Below are 21,051 nucleotides of genomic sequence, written 5' to 3' on the forward strand. Positions count from 1 at the left end.
AACGTGCCTCTGACCAGTGGCTCTGATTTGTCCCTCCATGAAGGCACACGCTGTGGGTGGTCCACCCCACCACGCCAGATTCCCAGCAGGCGGCGCGGCTCTGCTTTGCAAGGTGCCCAAAACTAGTGCACCTTAAGCAGCAGCCGCGCCCAAGCTGATTGCTGCATGGTTGTGTGTAATACCATTGCCTCATCGCGTTGGGTCACACACACCCACGGCGGATCACTCGGCCGGGCCCGTCCTGGCCTTGCCACCATTTTCTCATTGTGACTCAGCAGTGCAGGTTCCCATTATCCAAAACCAACATGCAACACCTTCGTCGGCTGATCGTCACTCTCATCTGACACGAGCCGACATCGCATCTCGTCACCCGGCTTGACAGCCTTGTTGCCAACCACCGCCATCCTTGCGCGACTCGCCGCTAGCTAGCCAGCATCAGCACGACACCCTTTTGGCAACATTGCTTACAGATCCTACGTAACGCGCTGTCTTGCACTCAGCGAATGTGCTTGCCAGGGGACCATTTTGCCCCTCGATACCTTTCTTTTTGACGGCCCAAATGACCGCTCGTGGCACATGACGAAACACCGTCATCACCTCCTTCTGGAGGAATCCCCGAGATGACAAACTCTTGTGGATGTTCGTATCAAGGACACGGGTTTAACAAACATCGTCTTGCGTTCGCCCCTCTCAGGGTCCTCACAAAAAGCCCACCTGCCCCTATTCACCGCTGAAGCTTGGTTACCGTGCATTCAGGCACACACTCGACAAATCAAGCCAGGTGCGTCAAGACCCTGAGAAAAAAAAGCACAAAGATATGCCTTATTGGTTGTTTACGTTGATTGCGGAGCATGATGCCACTCTCTCGTTGTATACCCTATTGTAGAGAACAAGTCATGTGGCATCGGTCACCACTGAAAGCTCGTGAGCGCCGGACCTGTGTTTGCAGCCTGATAACTTCAGCAGTGTAGCAAAGTTGCTCTTTATTGGAAGGGGGCTATTGCTGGACACTGTCACTGGTGTTGAAGCCCAGCTCGAGCGGGAATGTGTTTCTGCAACCCCACTTCCAAACATTGGGCATCAGGCTCTTTCGCATTGGCTCGTCGGCTCGATACTATCATCACAAAAGGACCCAACAATAAGGTGAGCTTTCATATCTATTGCCATTCCATGATTCGGGCTCCCTTCGAGGTGCATTGGGGGCAAAGAAATTGGCAAAGTCCCGCGCAGGGAGGTTCGGAGCTGAGAGATCAAAGCAGCACTTATGACGCGGCGAAGAAGCACTGGTCAGTATCGGGTTCCTGCACATATACCCACACGTAGGTACCTTAAGTATTTAGGTAGATAAGTATACAATGCATCAATGCCAATGCCCCGGTAACACATTTCAACTGAGCGTTCCAATTCCAGACATATTGGTGCTGTCCTGGCGACAGTTCACGCGCTCCTATTGGCTGACAGCGATGCCTACTTCCTTTTTCGGGCATCTTGGTTGTTGACTGGTGGATCCACTCGATGAGGAGTTGACTCCCACCATCCACACGCCAGTTTAAGCGACAATGGCCGTTTCTCAGCTGTGGGAAGGGACGCTCGAACTGTCGTGCGAGCCGACAGCCATGTTCTCTTGTCACGCTGGTGTTCTATCTGCCCTCCGCCTTTGCAAATACACTCGGCTGATGAGTTGTGATTTCAGCATATACATCACAGACTTTCACATAATCACATTCTTCGGTCGAAAAGTTGTGTGATTAACAGGAATATCCTATACGGCCTAGATGAAACCTCAAAATCCCTTCTCGTGGTTTGGGTTATTCATCACGTCCTTCTCGCTGCATCTCCACAGTCTGAAGCAAGGCATTGTATTCGCAGACTGAAGCTGTTGCATCACTGCGATAGTTAGCAAGAGCCATGGCAACAGGGGAGGAAGGGAGGACTTATCGAGGGGAAAAAGGGGGCCCAGCTGCTTTCTTGCCTGCACCAAGCAAGAAACAGCTGGTTAGTTGTTGATCAAAAAATTGAACAACCGAGACAGCAAGGCGGCAAGCGCGGTCTGGGCAGTTGACAAGACCGGACAAGCACGAAACTTTGACGCCAACTCAAGATGGGTCCCGATCTCGCTTTCTGCACCAGGCGCCGAATCCTACGAAGCCAGCCCGACATGTACTCAGCCAACAGTCCGGGCCTGCCCATGGAGCAGTCGCCCAACGTCCTCAAGCAAGCGTCATATGGAAGTCGGCAAGTTTAGGCCGCTCCCTCAGGCACAGGTGGTCGTCGACAAGCTCTCTCTGTTGCACGCGCTGCCCACAAGGACTGGTTTTTGATTCCGCTCGGTCGGACACAGAATGCTGTGTAGCAGCGAGGGCGTATTCGTCCGGTCAAAAGACGTCCATAAAAACCGGACTTTCTTCCTACCTTGGACATTGCTAGGCAAAGCCGAGGCGGGGGATTCCGCTGCTGTTCCAGAGAACAACAGCGAGGGCTGTGGCGTCTACTTGCACCGTGATACGGTGGGTAGTTAATGCGCCTGGTCTGATCTCTTTTACGACGTGCCGATGGCAGATGCCGGAACACGGCGTCGAGGGTCCGGAGGGAGTCGAACGAAGTGGATGAAGTCCAAGATGCCATGCTGACACCAGCTGAACGTTGGCGGCCGCAAGTTGCTGATGTGACAAAGAGGCCAGGAGTACTGAGAACATGCGGTGCGGCAAGAAGGTATGGACTCTCAAGTGTGATAGTTTCTGTGGTAGCGCTGCAGGCCTCGCTCATCATGTCCATGACAGAGCTGATGATTCTGGCGAAGAGCTTCTGCAGGCAGAGGCAGGCGAAACTGGGACTTGAGGTCTGTCTGCAGCCAGCACTGAGTTCTTCTCCCGATTCTCCGGTTGCACACGGCTCGTTCACAAGGACGGAGCCATGCCAGCAAGCGGCTGACAAGCAAGGGTTCATCTTTCGCTCGGCAGCACAGTGGAGCACCTACGACACGACCTTGAACGACCAGAGTACGAGTTCCAGCAGCCCAGGCTGACGAGCGACTCCAGGCCAGGAGTTCTTACCAGACGACTCATAGCAAGGGCTTTTACTCGCCGTTGCTGGCAACTGGAATGTCCGCCGAGCCCTTCCACCGCGGGACACCTGCTTAGCATACTCCACTTTTCAGCAGAGCGTAGCACGCATGTCCTTTGGCTTACAAGGCTGGCATGGACGACTGTGAAGCGCAAGACTCGAACCAAGTGCTAGGTTAGGGTTAAGTTGCGAACACCGTTCCCCTAAGAACATCCCATGAGCCAGCGGTCCTGGCTAACCTCGGACGACGATGCCACGCGCGGCAGACACATCAGACCCTGCTGGCCCCGTGCTGCGACGTGTCGTCCGGATATCGAGACAGACTTAGGGGGTCGTGAGACACTCCTCTCGGAGAACGGAGATCGGCCAACTCTGGGGCAGGCTCCTGCGCGAGTTGTGTGGGTTCTCAATGGTCCATATCTAAAGATGTGGTGCTTTGAGGGAGAGAGCTTGCCGACTTCGCGTCCAGGTGCGAGAAAGAATGGTCATACTTGTATCTCGACGTAATATCCAGATGCGATTCCTCTCGGTTGGCGATTCTGAGGCAGGCGTTGGTCTGTTGCTGGGACATATCTTTATGACGAGAAGAAAGTCAAACACAGAGGCACCTGGGAGACGCGTCGTGGGTGAGCAAGGCGCGTTAGTGGTGCGCACCTGGCGGACAGCTGGCAGTCGCACTCTGGGACAAACTCCACTAGCGCATGCGGTACCTGTGCCACGCCCAGACCAGGACAGTCCACTTGCACATCAGCACAAACCATCAAGTTTGTGCAATCCCACGCAAGAGACAAGCACCAACTTCCGTCATGAAAGTCACCAGTATCATTCTGGTGCTCAAAGTGGAAGCCCGCGCATATACAAGCACGGAGAAAAGGCGAGCTTAGACGATTTCGAGTTACAGAAATGGACAAGAAAAAGAGTCCGGGCGGCCCGGATCCGCTGGTGGCCGCGCTCGAGCAAGCCGGCACCGAAGCATTCAACCCGTCGAATGACCAGATTGCACGTGCTGAGGGCCAAAGGAAATTCGCGGCTCTTGTATCTAGGTGATTACAGTCCATCGAGCGACCGACGCGACCGACCCATTTTACGACCTTGTTCTGATTCATGTGGTATGAAGAACAGGTACATTCGCTCTCATTCAGTCTCTGAACCCTCTGATCAAGCCAGACAGGGTCCCGAGATGGCTCAGGGTGCCTCTGATGGACACGCTGACGCTGCTGCCGCAGCGTCCAGACGGCGTGAGGGCAACTTTGGAATTTGTCTTCTCAGTGCACCCGTCTACTACCATCAAGAACTCGGAAGCCGCCTCAGCGCAAAAGCAGGGGGCCAACATCACCATGGAGGCGCTGAAGATGGCCTCGAATCTCATTGCGGTGCCTCCTACTGGCGTCAAGCCTGAGGAATGGTACCCTGGAATTGCACCCCAGCTGTTGACCCTGCTGGAGGGTGATAAAGGCGAGGACCTGGCCAAGGTTGCAGCCTATGTAATTGGTTTCGGTGTTCTGGGCCGTAGGCAATTTGGTGCTCCAGGTACAGCCGGGTGGAAGACCTTCGCCGAGCCAATGCTCTCTGCCGTTGACCCTGTATTGGCTGGGCAGGGCACAGAAGTCAAGATTAAAGATGAGCCCGGCGAAGGAGTCGACGAGATTGTGGAGATCCGAGACCGTTCAGTACTCACCCGCGCTGAGGACCTGGCCACGGCTTTGAAGCGTCTCTCATCATTGCTCAACTCGCACCCAAATCCTGGGCTGACCAAACGACTTCTTGGGCCACTCTTGGTGCCGTTGTGGGTTTTGTCCACCTGGAGTTCGCTCTCCGATGGTGTCTCTAGACGATACCAACACCCAGCGAAATCCTTGCTAGAGGTTTATCTCAGACTGTCCGGCTCAACAGAGAACTTCATGCGTTTGCTTGGCAACTTGCTCTCCAGCGGCGGCTCGGTTGGCGCTACACTGCCATGGGAATTCACGATGACAAATACCGCTGGCATCCAAGTCAGGCGTATCGGGGAAGATCAAGCGCATACTACGAGTCTACTGACAAAACAATGGGACGAGCTTGAGGCGAAGGCCAATGCGTTTGTCGAACTCCTCTCATCCGTTGGGACCGAGACGGATATATCGGCATTGTTCCTTACGCTGTTGAAGAGATCCTTCACTCAAGACCCCAAGAGCCAGAAGGGCGACATTGTTTTCAAGTCTGCAAGCGAGGCTACAGAAGACCCCCTGGCACACATTATCGAATCGAAAGTATTGCAAAGAATGATGGAGACGATGCCGGACAAGCTAGTCTCAGATGCAAAATCGATACTCACACTTGCAAGTGAGATACTTGCACAAGGCGACAGCGGCAGCAGCTCACAGGAGACAAATGTTTTGGAGGAGGACGGTGAAGCTGTGGCTCTCAGTTTACTGAACCTTGTTGTCACAACACCGAACTTCCAGGTCTCCAAGATGGATTCCGTAGTACTTGCGAGCATCGAGAGGTCTCTCGACCGAATCAGGCTGGCGCAGAAACCTGAGGTATCCCAGACGGCGCACAATCTAGCACTATTGCTCAAGTACCGCGACGAGATCGAAGACCCGGCGGACCAGGTTCCGGCACCTTCCGACCGTCAGGTTGAGGACCGCAAGACGTATCAGCTGGCAATGCAGTACATCACGCAGACCGACTCACCCCCGCCTGTGAGGTCCGAAGGCATCAACCTACTCTCGAAGCTCATCCAGGCGAGCAGCCCGATCCTTGACATCCCGGCCACTCTGGTATTGCTATCCTCGCTACTCTCCGAGGACGAGGACTACACGACCCTCCGTGTGATGAAGCTCTTCACTCAGATCGCTGACAAGCACGCTAAATCCACAATCAACGAGGTGCTGGAGCACTACATTGACGCCGGAGAGACAGCCAACACAGACACGCGCCTCCGCTTCGGTGAGACCCTCCTGCAGATAATCCAGCGCCTTGGCGAGACTTTCACGGGATCCGTTGCCGCGTCTGTAGGACAATCCCTGTTGTCCATTGCAGGCCGTCGCATTCACAGGCCCGGGACGCAGGCCCGACAGGAGCGCGAAGACCGCTTGAAAGCGAAGCAAAACGCAGAAGCGGCAGAGGCTTGGGGAGGCAATGTGGCAGACATCCCGGATCTGAGCGAGGCCATTGCGGACGCGACCGAGGAGGAAAAGGCACGGAACCGAATCCTCGCGCAAATCGTGGAAGGTTGGGAAACCCCCAGCGAAAGGGGGGCGAGGACATCCGCATGCGCGCGTCTGCGCTGTCTGTTTTTTCTGTCGGGCTCGAGACCAACATTGCGGGCTATGGACCGGATCTCGTCGAGGCTAGTGTTGATCTGTCCGTCAGCATCCTCACTGCCGCCGACGAGCGTGGCGCGGAAGCAGGAATACTACGGCGCGCCGCCGTGATCTTGATCTTGTCCTTTATCAAAGCTCTCGCGGATGCCAAGGAGAACGGGCGCAGACTCGCGTTTGGGTTGACGGATGCGAGTCGCGAGAACATCAGCGGTGTGCTGCGCTACATTGAGGATACAGACAACGATGAGCTTGTGAAGCAGCATGCGCGGGATGTGTTGGATAGCCTGGAGAGCTGGAGGATGATTGAGTTGTTTCCGTCTCAGACAGGGCAACAGACGCAGGCGCGATCGCTGTTGGAAATCGATCGAGGCAGTGACGGGCTGGTGGGCGTGGCTGGCCTCCAACTGGATCGACCTAGTCTGCCGTCCCTCCAGAGTGGACCAAGGCCGAGGATTGAGGAGATCGAGTGACCGTGATCCCTGGCCAGCATTGGGCGTCTGGTATAGCTTGTTACCACATACAAAGTGATCTCAGTTTTTCAATAACTTGTATGCACAAGTTATGAGGGATATCAATAATTTATTGAGGTAATGCAGCTCTCGAAGTAAACATCAGGATCTAGTCATCTGAAGCCTGTTCCGGCCACAGAAGCTGCTTCTTCACCAAGCAGTGTATCATGGTTGCAAACACTGCAATCCAGACCACGACTAGGCAGGCTGCCATGACGCAGCCAAAAACCCTGAACCCGGGGCTGTCTAAAGCCGTAGCGAGCTGGAGGGTTGCAGTTACCAGGGCCGTGTTCGGAAAGACGAACGACCACCAGGTCATTTGGAAGGGCAGGCGGTGGCCGGGAATGAGGTACTTCCACAAAGACCCAACAGATACCAGGAAGAACCAGAAACTGAGCCCCCAGAGCCAAAGACCAATAAGGACTGACAGAATTCGTACTATGAAGACTGCGTGTTCTTCGCCCTGAAATTTGGCAGGGATAATATGGTCCGAGAGCTGGCCGAGAAGCACTAGAAGGATAGACGCAAGGACTTCAATGTCAGCGAAGCTGGTGGTGTCAAGCAAGCCAGAAGGCTGCTTGTGAAGCTATGGGGAACTCTCGTACCAATTCCAGCTACCGTGAAGCCTCCAGGGCCTATGGAGATGAACTGCAGCACAAATCAGTACCCTTCTTCCAATGAGGCCAGTAACGCTTGTACTCACCACACCGGGACGTTGCATGTCTCTTGGTAGTTTTTGAGTCATGAGTCGATAGATGAAGGCGGCGCAAATCATGAAGCTAATCAGAAACCCTGCTCCCTGAACACTCACGGCACTGAAGGCGAGTGCTACATATGGTATTTCTGCTTGCGAACCGTGTAATGTTGCAGAATATATAAGGTTGCCTGCCAGAGGGGCTGTCAGGAGCAGCGGGTATGCTGGAAACACCCAGACAGGTGTCATGGTGTGGATCGGGAAAATCCTATAGCTTAGTTAGTCGTATTCTGGTCGATAGTTGAGGAATATGTCGACTGACTGCGTTGACCACAAAATCAAATACATGCCAGCACTGGCAAACATGCTGACGGCTATGTATATCCAATAGAGGTGCACCATCACTGGCGCCAACCACGGCGCTCGTGGGATGCCGTACTCGCAACTATTAATGAGAATGGTTCCCATGCTGTCTCACATTAGTAAAAGTTCAAGACTTCTGATCTCTGCGGAATCAGCTTACGAGACAACCTATCATATGTGATCAGCTTTTGTTCTGGCCAACGAGAAGGGCACATGCTGGTGGCATACAACTGCTGGAATGAAGAGAGACTCAAACTGGTCGCGGAAGGAGTTGATGAAGCTGCCTGACACGAAGGCAAATCGCAAAGAGATCAAGACACAGTTCATGACGAACAAGGTTAAGTTCAGCAAGAAATATGCCAAGCCGATATAGTAAAGCCAATTCGTTTGGTAGCCAGTCCATACTACATTGATAGTTGTCAGCGAGCAAAATTGGGGCTTGGCGTGTGTCAAAAAGAGCTTACTCGCGTGCAGTGCATTAGCAATTCCTCCGGTTGCCTGCGGTCCCTTTTAGAAATGCATAACCACTATCCTTGAGCGCGTGAGTTCTTACCATGGTCTAGTCCATGTCAGTACCGAGAATCTGGTAGACCATAAAAACTTAGGGAGAGTTCAATTAAAGTGAAAAGGGGTTGACTCACCATTGTGAACCAGGTCCACTGGTAGCAACATATCCTATCGCGGAGGCTGACTTTGCTGCCTGGTTTGTGTTTGTAAGCGTGCGAGAGCATGCGAGCGAGGCTATCCGCAGGAGCGGGCGCATGTTGGCACTTTGGAGCCACACGTCGTTCGACGAAGCCTGAAGTATCTCGGGCGGTGGAGAAAGGGAACTCGGCGGCCGAACACTCCTCAGACGGGGTGATGTAGCCCGTGGCGGCGGCGTCGAGAGCGGCGGGGCTCAGTACTCGGGACATGTCTCGAGACAGAAGTCATCGGCGGAGCGGCCCAAGACACGCGTGACAATATAAAGGCCGGCGATTATGATGGGCTCTGCGTGGAAGAGCGCCAGGTGGAAGTTGATGAGGGTGGTGAGGAAGACAACGCCCTGCAGGAAACCCGAGGCGACATCAGGCATGGACATTGCGATGTCGAGACCAAGCTAGCAGATCGCGCGTGGCCGAGAGAGCCGGGCGAAGCAGGCAGGTGCGTCTGCGTCTGTATGCCTCTGGTCCGGTTCTTGTGGAAGCTCAAACGAGGTGGAGGTCTGCTTCCCAGAGGTTGTCGCAATACCAACGCGGTGACTCTGAGGAATGGCTTGGGATTTGCTCTTCTCGTTGCATCACAGGGCTTGGCTGAGGTGGGTATTTGCCTACTGCAGGTTCAGGCCTGTAGATCGAGGCTGGGTATCTGCACTTCGGCTGTGCGGGTGCCGACAAGAGGGACTGCGACGCCTGCCACTCATTGCACGCGGCCAGCAAGACAAGAATTGATGTGGAAGGCTTGTGATGCTTCCAAAACAGCCTCCCAGGAGCAGGCAAAATGAACAGTGGGTGGTCTCTGGAAGCCACGGCCCTGCGGTCCTGTTTGTTCATTCTGTGGCTCGGCACCTTCCTCACCTCAAGTAGCTCTCTCTCTGTGCTACACTTCGCCATTGGTTGTGGGTCCATTGGAGGTGGTGGGCGGCCAATGAGACGCTTGCCCGGGCTATGTCTTGAGTGCTCCTACGTAATGGTCTGCCAATTGCACCCGCAACCACACCCGAGTGATTCTCGCGAGGCGAGCCGCTTTGCCGCACGACGTGCGACACGACGACCTCGGCTTGTTGTGCACCACAACACTTCCACGATAGAGCGTGCTCTCGTGTCTGTCCAGCTTCGAGACTCCTCCACGACTCGGCCGCTTTCGCACCGCTCACCGCTGTGTGACGGGCTGACTATTCGGAGTAACGCCTCCGAGAATTGGGCGCCGTGCCGGACTGCTGCCATCGCCCCGTCACTCGCCCCGTCGATCCCCCTGGTGCTGCGGCTATAGTGAACCGGCCAGGGAGAACCGCCTCGACACTGCCGCACACCTACCCTTCGCCGCCCAGTACACACCTCTCTGGCTTTCACGCAGTCACGTCTTGACGGCCTGCCGGCATCTCTCCGAGACAATGACAATCTCACGGAGACCTCCGCGGCGATGGTCACTTTGCGACAGCTACAGTACGCCGCCGAACTCCTTCCCAAGCCCCGCCGCAGTCTCAAGACACCATCACTGACCATTGGCCTGCCCCTGAGCAGACTTCATCGCAAGATATGTTCATCAACAAACCCGAAGTCATGCGTCGAGAACAAGGAGAGCCAAACCTCTTGCCCTTGCTCAAACCCGTCCTACCCAGCTCTCGCCAACCTGCCCCGCGATTACTCGAACCACACCACCAAGCGAGCCCAACCACCAGCATGCCCTTTTCCAAGGGGCAGCTCAACGTGGCTTCCACAACTACTTCGTCACTCACCTGCCGTCAAACTCAATGACGCCAGACTCTCGCAGCAGAATTGGACCTCATCACAAACTACCGCGTTCAGCAGCAGCACCACACACTGCCAAGCCGGGAGCTGCTCCAGCGCTGTCCCCTCCGCACCTCCCCTCAAATCGCGAGCTCACAGTCGTGCGGATACCCTTGCATAGTGCGAAGCATCACTTTGGGGTGACGGAATCGCGGGGGTCCAGACCTTACAATGAGGACTCCCACCAAGCAGGCACAATAGACATGCCCGCTTTCGCCAAGCGAGTTCCAATTAGTCTCTCGCGAAGCTCTATCAAGAAGAGCGGAGAAGGCACGTCCGCAGACAGTGCCTTTGGCGACCCTCAAGTCTTTTACTTTGGAGTTTTTGATGGGCATGGTGGTGCCGAGTGCAGCAAGTTCTTGCAAGACGAGTTGCATGGTTACATCGAGGAGGCAGCAGCCGAGTTCGAGCTCAAGAGCAGTCTCCGGAAACATCACGGCCATGTGCTGCCGACCGCCAATGATGTCCGCCGGCATTCTTCGCTGGAGGCGCTTGATGACAACGATGCGGATGGGGTTGCGAAGCTGGACGCGGTTCAGATGCGGTCTGCTGACGATGTCAAGGCCTTAGCGGACATTCCTACCATGAACGAGAAGGGAGCTATTGGCAAGTTTGACAAAGCTCAGGCGGTCGCCGGAGAAAGCCCGGTCCCAGCCAAAGTATCACAGGCAAAGGCCTTGCGCCTGCAGAAAGAAATCGTCGACGAATACAAGAAGTTGATTGGTGGCTACTACCGGCGGTTCAGCCCCAAACACTTCTCTGTGGGTAAAAGCGAGGGCGATGCGGAGACGCCGGTGAGCATCGAGTCTGTTTTGACCTATGCTTTCCTGCGTGCCGATCTTGACTTTGTCTCGGCCCAAGCCCGGAAGCCGGACCCAGAGGACCCCTATGTCTCCGATTCGGCACTCAACAGCGACGAGATCTTAGGCAGGCCTCATCACAAGCCACCGTCAGGCACTGGCATAGGCGGGCAGACGCGCTTCAAGGGCGGCTCCACGGGCTCAGTTGCGCTGATATCTACGCCGAGCCCTGCGCCATTCTTCCACCCGTCAGCCTCGTCGACTCTCATCGTCGCACACGTGGGAGACACTCGGATTCTTCTGTGCGAGACTGCTACTGGACTTGCGAGGCCGCTGACGAGTGACCACCATCCTGCGAACCCTATGGAAGCTCAGCGCCTGCGTCGATATGCGACTTCCTTCATCACGGATTCCTTCGGCGAAGAGCGGTTCCAAGGACTTGCCAACAGTCGCGCGTTTGGAGACATGAAGTCGAAGCGTCATGGAGTGTCAGCAGAGCCTGAGATCACGCGGACCGAGATGGGCCCGGCCGAGTACAGTTTCCTGGTCCTGGTGTCCGATGGAGTCTCGGGGACGCTCAGTGATCAGGAAATCGTCGATGTTGTCAAGGAGGCCAACACACCAGAACAGGGGTCCAAAGCAGTGGTCTCCTTGGCGACCGAAGTCAGCACAGAGGGCGACAATGCTACTTGCATGGTGATCAGACTCGGAGGCTGGGAGCGCAGGAGCGAAGGCGGGTTGGGTAGCCTTGGGACAAAAGAGCTCCGTGATCATCGGCGCAGTGAGGCGTCCGATCCCCGAAGAGGCCGGAGATGAGATTACGGTGGTAACGGAAAGGGGCGGTCTGGCAGGTGCATGGCGGAGTTGTGGATTAGCGAACATTTCAATCATGCATGCATACTTTCTACACGGGACAACATAAGCAACAGTGTCTCGAGCCTTGTCAGTATATAAAAGCACACACACACACATTATACTTCTTTGTTCCATTCACGTGGCGAGGACTCTGCTCTGGTCCAAAGGATATCACATGCTCTTATGCTATTATGTGTGAATATGAAGGTGCGGAAAACGTGAGAAACCCTTTTTCAGGAGAGACATGCTCCCCGGCCATGCGTACAAAAAACATTCTTCGCTGCGAACCGCCTTCAAAAGCTCGCACGAGCGAGAGCCATACACACGATGACAGCGAGAACGAAGCAGCTCACAAAGGCCTTGGAGAGGACGAAGCCTGCCAGCTTTTCCCGGACGCGCTTCTAGAACCTCCTCTACGACAGGGCGTCGATCCTCTTGCAGTTGGCCATTTCAAAGTCGTCCGCGAGCTTCATCTTGTCCGGGTCCTCAAAGAACCAGCCCTGCGCATCGTCGACGAGGCGCTGCTTGGTCCGCCGCTCGAGCTCGCACGCCCGCTTCAGGCTGCGGATGAAGCCGTCCTCGGCCTCCTTGTCCATCTGCCGCAGCTTGTAGTCCGTCCAGTCGGCCACGTCGTTGGGGTTGACAAAGTACTTGACGCCGTAGTTTGGCGTGGCGCGCTCAAAGGTCATTGGTGGCTGCGCGACGTCGAAGGCCATCTTCGGCATGGCCGGCTGCGAGTCGCCGCCTGAAAAGAGCGATGTGAGGATGGGGAAGAGCAGGAAGAACAGGATCGGGAGCAGGCCGATGAACGTCTCCCACCCTGACCGCTCACCCTGCTGCTCTGTCGCTTGCCTCGGCCTCCCCCGCGGGCCGGCTCCGCCCATCTGATGTACTCGGAACCCACGCTGGCCTCCCAGGTTGAACACGAATGGCTGGCCTGTTTTGCAGCATGTTAGTAATTCCAACCTAGCCGTTACGGTTTCAAAAGGGTCGAGCGGGAGGATAAGAATACTGACCTCCTCCAAAGGCGCCGCCACCAAAACCACCACCGCCAAAGCCACCACCAAAGAACCGTGCAAACATCTCCTCAGGGCTGATCTCCTCCTCCCACATGCCACCACCGCCTCCCGCAAACGGGTTGCCACCTGGTCTCGCACCGCCGAACCCGCCACCGCCCGCGAAGGGGTTGCCCGCCTGCGCGCGAGCGCTCTCGAAGCGGCTGTCGGGATCGGTCCCGTAGCGGTCGTACTTCTCCCTCTTCTCCTTGTCGCCGAGCACGCCGAACGCGCGGCTGACCATCTTGAAGGCCTCGTCCGCATGCTCGTGGCCGTTCTTGTCCGGGTGCGTCAGCAGCGACTGCTTGCGGTACGCCTTCTTGATCTCCGAGTCTGAGCATGTCTTTTGCAGCTCGAGGATCTCGTAAAAGGCCGTCGCCTGACACCTCCGGATCCGTATGACGGCGGCCTTCTGCTCGGGCGTGAAGCTGCGCGCCTGGTTCCCTTGGTTGTGGTCGCGCCCCGACATCGTTGCGGGCGTGTCGTGTGTGTGTGTGTTTGTTCGGACTAGGAGCAGCACGGGAGTCCAGGTTGAGACGTGTGGCTCATGCGCAGGATGGTATGGTTGGTGGTGGGGTCGTTGGGAAGTGTGTGCCCTTTGGAAAATATGCGCATGTATTGTCGCCAGTGACCGTCGTCCGTGATACTATAGTTGCATGAGGTCTTGCTACAAGAGCCTTGGCTTCCCCCTTGATGGTTTATGCGCGTCGAATGCCGTTGGGTTGAGGCGGGGGCTCTCTGAAAATAGTTGTGCGAGTCGACGATAAGGGCTGGCTTGGCTGTTTGTAAGCCCGAGAGACAGACAAGTCGCTTCTGCCGAGTGGGCACGTCTTTTGGAGGTCGAGCACGAGGAGGAGTATCGCTCGAGAGGATCTTTGCGTGTGGCCGTGGACGGGTTTCGACACAATGTGGTTCGTGATCGCCGTGCTGCTATCTTGAGATTTGGTGTGTCTTGTCTTGGTGGTGCCGATGCGCAACGTCGCCAGACACCGCTGCTTAAGAACTTAGAGTGGCCGCGCTACAGGCTGTTCTTCGCTGATTAGTCACAGCGCAAGGACAACGTGCACAGCCAACACACCCTATACGCCAGCACCCCATAAAGCTTGTCTGATGTTGCCAGCACTTATCTAAATTCGCTTGCTGTCTAGATCGCAATCAACCCTCTTTGGCTAACAGTACGTAAGACGCCTCATTCCCCATGTGACGGGTCTGGCCAACAGCCCCAAGAAATAGTTACTGCGCTGTAGGCAGGACCCTGGCTGCACTAACTGGACGGCTGCAGCAGACGACCTTGCCCGCCATCCGTTCATGTTATTATTGCAGGTTAAACAACTGACTTTATTTACAACAATGGTCCCGGGCCGTGTAATTGGTTCAATAGCTAGAGGGCCGCGTAAAGTTCAAGTGTCGCATTTCCGCATTGTGTGTGCGGCTTGTGATGAAATCGACATTGATCACATCCTGCCCGTGACCAGCACCGTAGGATTAAGATTTGCATGATAGTTCCCGTTCTGCAGTAGATTATCGAATTCCATCATTTTACCGTTTGCTCCTTTCGAGCTTCCTGCGAACTGCAATTGACAGTGGTCGATTTACAGATATGCTTACTTTCCTGCCGCATGCCCAAGCAGGTGAGTCTCGAGCAAGAAGCCCCCACCCACCGGGTCAATTCAAGACATCCACATGGATGCTGCACGACCCCTGCTCTCGATTGGACGACGAGCTCCACAACTACCCTAGAACGACGTAATCGATCCCACCAATGCGCCCGCAAAGCTTGGGATCTGCTTGTGCGACACTCTTGGGTATGGCTTCATGGTGGGTAGAAACTACCTGACAACGACAAACACAAGTTTCCACAGGCCCTTCTTGTGCTCCGACACGACGAACGACCGTCCTTCGCTAGGCGCCCAGTGAGATAACGCGCACCAATCCTAGGGTCACGTCAACATCACCCGGATTCTCCTGCATCCGACTGAAGCGATGGCCACGCCAATGCCCGATCCGCCAGCGTCGGCCGTGTCGCTGTCGACACTCAAAGCCTGGGGAAGTACGTCGAAACCCGGGCCCTATGCCCTCTCTCTCATATCGGGGATCTATCTCGCCCTCTCTCAAGTAAAATTGCACAATACCACTACTAACACCGCCTCTTCCCCCGCGAAACAGCATCATCCATGGCACCCACAGGCCTCGCAACCCTCATCACGGCGCTGCACTTCCGCCCCTTGCAGGTCCGGCCGATGCTCTTCGTCCCGATCCTCATCTTCAGCTCCTACGCGAACCTCCAGAGCTTCAAGATTGACAGCGCGGGCATCACCGCCGCCGCGAGCGGGACCTACGCCCTGCTCGCCCTGCGCAGGAAGCAGCCCGGCTCCTCGCTTTTCGGCACCACGCTGACCGTGAGGGGGGGCGTGCGCGCCGCGGCCATCGGCTTGGCCGTCATGAACACCCTCGCCGGGGCGTGGGTCTACGCCACGGGGGACAGGGAGGCCGAGAAGCGGGAGCGGAAGGAGCATCCGCGGTGGACGGAGGATAAGTGAGATGGCCCCAATTCTGTCTGACTGGCGGAGTAGGGGAGGTTCATCGAGGAGCAGGCCCGGAGCAGTGAGTGAGCATGTCGATCGTCACGGGCGGTCCGCGCCGTGTCGCTCTCAACGAGCCCCGGCGGACACCGTGCCTTATCCAGGAATGGTTCCCGGAAAGCGCCTACGTCCCGAGGCACTTGTTCATGGTTACGAGGGCATCCCCGTGTGGCCCCCTATTTCAGTGCTGCGGTTTGGCACCTGTATTATATATATGTACAACTAAGACTATACGCCTGCGGCACACGTCGATATAGGAATAATAACACATTCCGCTTGGAGCGATGAGTCTTGCGCGCGATTAGCAAAGGAACCTAGATCGTAGTTCGGGCAGAAGAGGCAGATGACATTAGGGATGGCACGTCACTGTATGCAGTCCATGGCCACAGCGACGCTGATTGAGGAGACGCGACAAAGAAAATTTGTTGCCATTCTCTAATTGGATGCTAAAACAAAATGTCTGAGACAAAACAAATAATGTAAACGCCGTTTTTCATTGAGTACCCAGAGACGCCTCAGCACTTGATGGTCTCGTTCGAGCCAATCCCCTCTTTCAACTTTTGTGAAAACAGAGCTGGTCCCGAATCGCAGGTAGTGTGGCTCAATGAGGCATGCAAGAGCTAATGCTCGCTTCCCCCCCGAACTTTCGCAACATCATGCTCACGGTGTGTGATACTGGCTGGCCAGCGCTTGGTTCACCAGAAGTGGGTGTAATAGTACATCAAAGGGGTATCTGCCGTGACCGTTGGCGAGTTGCATGGCGCAGATCGGCATGGCGCGCGCGCGTCATGAAGTATGGTCACGTCTGCGTGGTGGAGGCGGCCGCGAGAACGTCCTGCCAGTGAAGATGAATATGCACAGGGCGACACTCGCCACCAGGACGAAGAACACGAAGCTGCCAACAGTGAATGGCGGCGGGCTAGCCCTCGTGTGCGTGTTGACCGTCATGGTTGTGGCTGTGCTCTTGAGGATAAGCTTGCGCCGCGCGTCCTCGAGATGCAAGTGGTTGAACTTGGTCAAGTACTCGAGGTCGGAGTCGCGGACCTTTGGCGAGGCGTAATGTGTATACTCCGACAAGATGGCGGGAACATCCCATTGGCTAGCTTTGCGGATCAAGCCCACCACGCAGCCCGTCCGGTGCTTGCCGTGGTTGCAGTGGATGAGAAGTGGATAGTTGTTGTTGTCGGCGACGACTTCCAAGATGGCCTGCATCATATCGAGGTCGATGACCTGCTTCTTCGTTCCGGCCATGTCGAATACCTTGTGTGATATGCCGTTCGCGTCCATGAAGCTTTGGTAGCCCTCGGGCATCTCTTTCGAGACTAGGGTCACAATAGTCTTGATGTTGAGGCTTTTGATGAAGGGATAATCCTGGGCCTGCGGATAACCGCTGCGGTAGAGGCCGGGCTCGATGACACCGAAGTTGATAGGCTTCTGTATGCAAGGTGGCTCTGACATAAGGAGTGGCTGTTCGACAGGAACCACGCCCTGCACCATGGTCGTGATGACGGTTGCGTTGGTGGATACCACGACGTCGTCCGCCATGAGCTCGTTGTTGGGCTGGAACTTCATACTCTCGATACGTTGATGATGTTCTCTTTCAAGCCCGTCCGTCAGTTCCGAGGCCGCTGGGTGGGTGGCCAGTTGTGTAGAGTACATCACTAATGCCCTTGATGCTGCACAAACGAAAGCTCCAATGGCGCCACACAGTGATGTCAAGGAGGTTTCTGAGTGAGACAGTGGGCAGTAGACTGTTTCCTTCAGAGAAGGCTTCCAACCAAGGACACTGAGTAGTTTGTGTCCGGGGAGCGCGTAGAATGGCTGTGCCTTTCGGAGATTGGAGGTTGGTTTTGGTTTCGTGGAGTTATTTTGGATGGCTAAGTTTGGTGGTGGCGGCGAGCAGGATCCCGTCTGTGGGATCCCGATCAAAGGATGATGGCGACAAGAGACATGGTTGTAGAGTGTATACGTCCGTCCATCACGTTCGCTCGAGAATGGAAGAGGTAGAAATCAGTGGTGAGGGTGGGCGCGAAGAGGCACCGAGCGCTGGAAGGCCAGGAGGTGAGACGGGAATAGCTGGACTATATGCTGGGTTCTGTGGAGGGAACCAAAGAAACTTGTCGCGTGGTGAGGTTCGGGGAGAGACTGGGCCAAGATGGACTGTGATATGAGGACGTGAGCATGGGCATGGGGAGCAGGAAGTCGTGGGGGGACAGCGGAATAAGAAAGCAGGCCGGGCGGCCAGGGCCTGGCTGGAATGGCTCGGTGACGGGCCTGGAGGCTGCCTGGGTGCGCACCGAGCAGGCGTGGGGGGTCCAGTACCATTGGCGTGCGGGTGGTGGTATTAGTGGTTTGATGGGCGGGTGGGCAGGCCAGGGCAGCCCCTGCCTGCCCTGGAGCAGCACCTCCAACGTGCGGAGTTAAGCCTGTCCCAGGGCCTCAAAGTGCCCGGCCAGTGCCAGCCCACAAAGACCTTTTGCCCCCTCGACTGGACTGTCAACCGCCTGTCCGCGAGTACCACTGTACCACGTTGATCTTGGCCCAAGGTTTTCCCAGGGGGGAGCTCCGGTGACCTCGATCGTGTATGTGCATCGTTCGTAGCCCAAGACTGAGCGTCTGGAGGACCTGGCCGAGCTAGGTGCCGGACTGCATGAGCGGACCAGAGCCATAACCACGTCAGTGCAAGCGGGCGCCGTCGCGTGCTTGGTAATGGCGCTGGCCACCGGGGCATCTCAATAATTGGATGGATGCATGGGGCGGACGGGGCACCGCGGACCAGGCCAGGTTTCGGACGACCGGCCAGCATAGCGCCGTAGGCTCCGGGCGGGATTCGCGCTCTGAGAATTTTCCATGGCCTGGCCGCCGTGAGGCCAGACAGGAGGCGGTGGGCCGTCCTTGGCTGGTCGGCTCGGACGTTACTGATTCACTCCTGGACACAGAGGAACGCTGCGCCTTTGCATAACTCTGAGTTTCGTAGAAGGCTACCTGCAGGATCGATAGACGTCGCCAGGGGTCGCATCTAAAGTGATGTGCACGACTCGGGACGCCTTGGCTGCCAGTTCGAGTCACACGACAGCCTCTCTCTATACATGCTCGCTGGCACCGTGACCAGGGCGCCAACACTTTCGGCGAGCTGGCAAATCCATCATTCCAAGAAGGCGAGAGGGTACTGTTCGCGGAAGCCCGGCAGCATAACGCTCGAGACATGACGTCCTTGGTGGCCGCTTCCTGGCATGAAGCCCGGCCTCTCGCTCCAGGAGATGAGCCGACCTCAGTCCATGACGGCACAAGGCGGACAAGGGCTATGATGCACAAAAGCCGTGCTAGACAGCTCCACGTTGCACAGCGTCAGCTGTGGGAGCGTCTTCCAGGGAGCCTTGTGTTGGAGACTTCATGGCCTAAAACAGGTACGCAACCCAGTGATCCGCAGGGTCCTCCTGTCTGGGGCCTTGCCCATTGGCGACTGTGTGGCAGTCAGACCTAGAGGCTAAGACGCACCAGAGAGTCCCGCGGGCTGATCGCGTCTGTTGTGGCTGCCAGCCCTCGCCAGCCTACGACGACTCGCGGCGATCCCACAGGGATCGGCCAAACTGCACATTGCCCATGGCTGTCGTGATTGCCGTACGTGTCTGTCCATACACCTGGAAGAAGCCTATTCGTGAGTCGCCTGCAGCAGCATGGCGCACGCGATCAACATGAGCAGACTTTACCGTGAGTCTGAGCCTTGGAGATAATCTCGGGGAGGGTTCGAGCCTCACCCCATAAAGTACGTGTACCGGAGACGGGGTGGGCTTCGAAAATTTTTATCACAAGCCCAGCTCAAGTATGACGACGTTTGGTACCGCAAAATAAGCTGCGCGCCACTGCTTGCAGAGCTAATAGGGGCCAGCCGAGGACGGACTTGCGGCGACTGAACTCTACACTGACACTGTAAGCTCGTGAGTAGGGCCGGGGAGCGCTGGCGGCCAAGTCGACAAGCTTAGCCCCGAACAGGATGGCAATAGGTAGCGATGAGAGCGCTTCTGATTGCGCCAAAGTCGAGCTAAAATGATGCCTCACTTACGGCTGTCATCATCACCGCAGCCACCACCATGGTCCTGAATCCTGAAGTCACAACCATGAGCTTAAGCACCAAGCTCACTGTTTCCCCGCGGTTTGTCCCTTTTCAGCCTGGCTTACTGCAGTGCCAGACCACGCGGGCACCGTTGGCCACACACCCCTTTCCAGGCAGAGGTGTCTTGACTATGGTGCCGCAGATCGCAAGGAGCGAATGGCAAGTCGGCTATCGACACGAGCCGCGCCTCAAAGCTGCCCAGGTGGCGCCGTCGGGTGCGTGTCCTTGTGTGATGATCACCTCCAGCTCGGTGTTTATTGATTGCCACGCCTCGATGCCATTAACCACAATACGGTAGCTTGTCGCTCTTGTTGCTCAGCGACGCGTGCACGCCTGCTTCGCGGGAACTTTTGAGCATTGCTCCGAGATTATGCTTGGGAACAGGGCAGTAGCCAAATGAGCATCGGATCTGAGGGCCAACTGAGGAAAACCCCCCACGATCGCCCAGCAACATCCTGGTCTTTCACCAATCCTGGGGTATCTCATACCACGCTAAGAAGGGCACGCTGCCAGCCCTTACGCGACGGCGCTCGCATCGCGTGACCAACGCTGGGAGTCAGCAAGTAAGCTGCATGACCTGAATGTGTGACAAGAACACGCATGGCTGTTAGCGTATAGGAGCAAAGACAATGTCCAAATATATCCACGATCGTGAAATCAACCCCCACGCGCAGGCACTTGTGATCCATAGAAAGGCGGCAGGCATCTAGCAAATCGTGATTTTACCTCATCAGATGTAATTCCTCCGCGTAGAGAACGAGAGGCCGGCCATGAATCAATCATTAGGCGCCAACGTCTTGAGTCCAGGGGAGAAGTTGCGCGGCCCTCCACATTATCTCGCCTGTTCGGGATAGGCTCTCTGCGGCTGGCTGAGTTCATGCCGAAACTCCAAGGCGTGCGCTTCCTCCAGAGCAAGCCTCCTGCCAGTGCTACGTGGATGCAGCGAGGCTCATGCAATGACCACTAGTTTCCATATCGTTTTCGGGTGTCAGAGAACCCTTTCATTCCCAGCAGCATAGGTGGAAGGTGGGAAAGGGTTTGGGTTACGTGCATGATCTAGACCTGTGGTCTAGATGCAGCAACAGGTGCCAAGGGGTTGCTCGCAACGACGAGAAGCAGACCCTGGTTGGTTCCTGTTGGAGCAGAGGAGAGATCCTCGCATCTTCTTAGATTTTCTGCCTTCCAAAATGACCTATCCAACACCAAGTAGTCAGCCTGG

General features: G+C 56.0%; 7 protein-coding genes across 7 annotated transcripts; 3 read left to right on the top strand and 4 right to left on the bottom strand.

Annotated features, from left to right (window-relative positions):
* Window positions 1–2,068: 2,068 nt before the first annotated feature.
* B0I36DRAFT_7183 (uncharacterized protein) lies at window positions 2,069–3,113 on the bottom strand. Its single transcript, XM_046163265.1, has one exon. The coding sequence runs from the start codon at window positions 2,944–2,946 to the stop codon at window positions 2,242–2,244; it is 705 nt and encodes a 234-aa protein (XP_046018274.1). The 5' UTR covers window positions 2,947–3,113; the 3' UTR covers window positions 2,069–2,241.
* An 853-nt stretch (window positions 3,114–3,966) lies between these two features.
* B0I36DRAFT_370993 (uncharacterized protein) lies at window positions 3,967–6,841 on the top strand (the record flags this gene model as incomplete). Its single annotated transcript, XM_046159972.1, is given in 4 exon segments — window positions 3,967–4,106; window positions 4,181–5,585; window positions 5,595–6,272; window positions 6,302–6,841. Coding segments are annotated over 4 exon segments (2,763 nt in total).
* Window positions 6,842–6,911: 70 nt separating this feature from the next.
* On the bottom strand, window positions 6,912–8,987 carry B0I36DRAFT_7198 (voltage-dependent anion channel-domain-containing protein). Its single transcript, XM_046163268.1, has 9 exons — window positions 8,579–8,987; window positions 8,491–8,496; window positions 8,402–8,435; window positions 8,166–8,341; window positions 8,098–8,105; window positions 7,897–8,043; window positions 7,584–7,842; window positions 7,486–7,528; window positions 6,912–7,390 (listed from the first exon to the last, which is right to left on the bottom strand). Exons 1-9 carry the CDS (start codon window positions 8,849–8,851, stop codon window positions 6,990–6,992), a joined length of 1,347 nt encoding a protein of 448 aa, XP_046018276.1. The 5' UTR covers window positions 8,852–8,987; the 3' UTR covers window positions 6,912–6,989.
* A 929-nt stretch (window positions 8,988–9,916) lies between these two features.
* Window positions 9,917–12,224, top strand: B0I36DRAFT_7246 (phosphatase 2C-like domain-containing protein). The gene is made up of 2 exons (XM_046163279.1): window positions 9,917–10,081; window positions 10,160–12,224. Exons 1-2 carry the CDS (start codon window positions 10,030–10,032, stop codon window positions 12,040–12,042), a joined length of 1,935 nt encoding a protein of 644 aa, XP_046018277.1. The 5' UTR covers window positions 9,917–10,029; the 3' UTR covers window positions 12,043–12,224.
* Window positions 12,225–12,494: 270 nt separating this feature from the next.
* On the bottom strand, window positions 12,495–13,605 carry B0I36DRAFT_357558 (uncharacterized protein; the record flags this gene model as incomplete). The annotated part of the gene is made up of 2 exons (XM_046157818.1): window positions 12,495–13,018; window positions 13,098–13,605. The coding sequence occupies 2 exons, from the start codon at window positions 13,603–13,605 to the stop codon at window positions 12,495–12,497; spliced, it is 1,032 nt and encodes a 343-aa protein (XP_046018278.1).
* Window positions 13,606–15,163: 1,558 nt separating this feature from the next.
* On the top strand, window positions 15,164–16,107 carry B0I36DRAFT_310202 (uncharacterized protein). The gene has a single exon (XM_046152227.1). It carries the CDS (start codon window positions 15,311–15,313, stop codon window positions 15,674–15,676), a length of 366 nt encoding a protein of 121 aa, XP_046018279.1. The 5' UTR covers window positions 15,164–15,310; the 3' UTR covers window positions 15,677–16,107.
* A 619-nt stretch (window positions 16,108–16,726) lies between these two features.
* On the bottom strand, window positions 16,727–17,158 carry B0I36DRAFT_209137 (protein-tyrosine phosphatase; the record flags this gene model as incomplete). The annotated part of the gene is made up of 1 exon (XM_046148880.1): window positions 16,727–17,158. A coding segment is annotated over one exon (432 nt), but the record flags the coding sequence as incomplete, so codon positions are not given.
* Between the last annotated feature and the right edge of the window lie 3,893 nt (window positions 17,159–21,051).

This window comes from Microdochium trichocladiopsis, assembly GCF_020744255.1.
Source record: "Microdochium trichocladiopsis strain MPI-CAGE-CH-0230 chromosome Unknown B0I36scaffold_1, whole genome shotgun sequence".
In the NCBI taxonomy this organism is placed as follows: domain Eukaryota; kingdom Fungi; phylum Ascomycota; class Sordariomycetes; order Xylariales; family Microdochiaceae; genus Microdochium; species Microdochium trichocladiopsis.

Excerpts from the sequence above, each read along its gene's own strand:
- B0I36DRAFT_7183 (XM_046163265.1), bottom strand. The coding sequence starts at position 2,946 with ATGAACCCTTGCTTGTCAGCCGCTTGCTGGCATGGCTCCGTCCTTGTG.
- B0I36DRAFT_7198 (XM_046163268.1), bottom strand. The coding sequence starts at position 8,851 with ATGTCCCGAGTACTGAGCCCCGCCGCTCTCGACGCCGCCGCCACGGGC. Across the intron at positions 8,342-8,401 it reads TGCTAATGCACTGCACGCGA|TATGGACTGGCTACCAAACG; the intron begins GTAAGCTCTTTT and ends CTATCAATGTAG. Across the intron at positions 7,843-7,896 it reads TTGATTTTGTGGTCAACGCA|GATTTTCCCGATCCACACCA; the intron begins GTCAGTCGACAT and ends ACTAAGCTATAG.
- B0I36DRAFT_7246 (XM_046163279.1), top strand. The coding sequence starts at position 10,030 with ATGACAATCTCACGGAGACCTCCGCGGCGATGGTCACTTTGCGACAGC. Across the intron at positions 10,082-10,159 it reads GTCACTTTGCGACAGCTACA|ACTTCATCGCAAGATATGTT; the intron begins GTACGCCGCCGA and ends GCCCCTGAGCAG.
- B0I36DRAFT_310202 (XM_046152227.1), top strand. The coding sequence starts at position 15,311 with ATGGCACCCACAGGCCTCGCAACCCTCATCACGGCGCTGCACTTCCGC.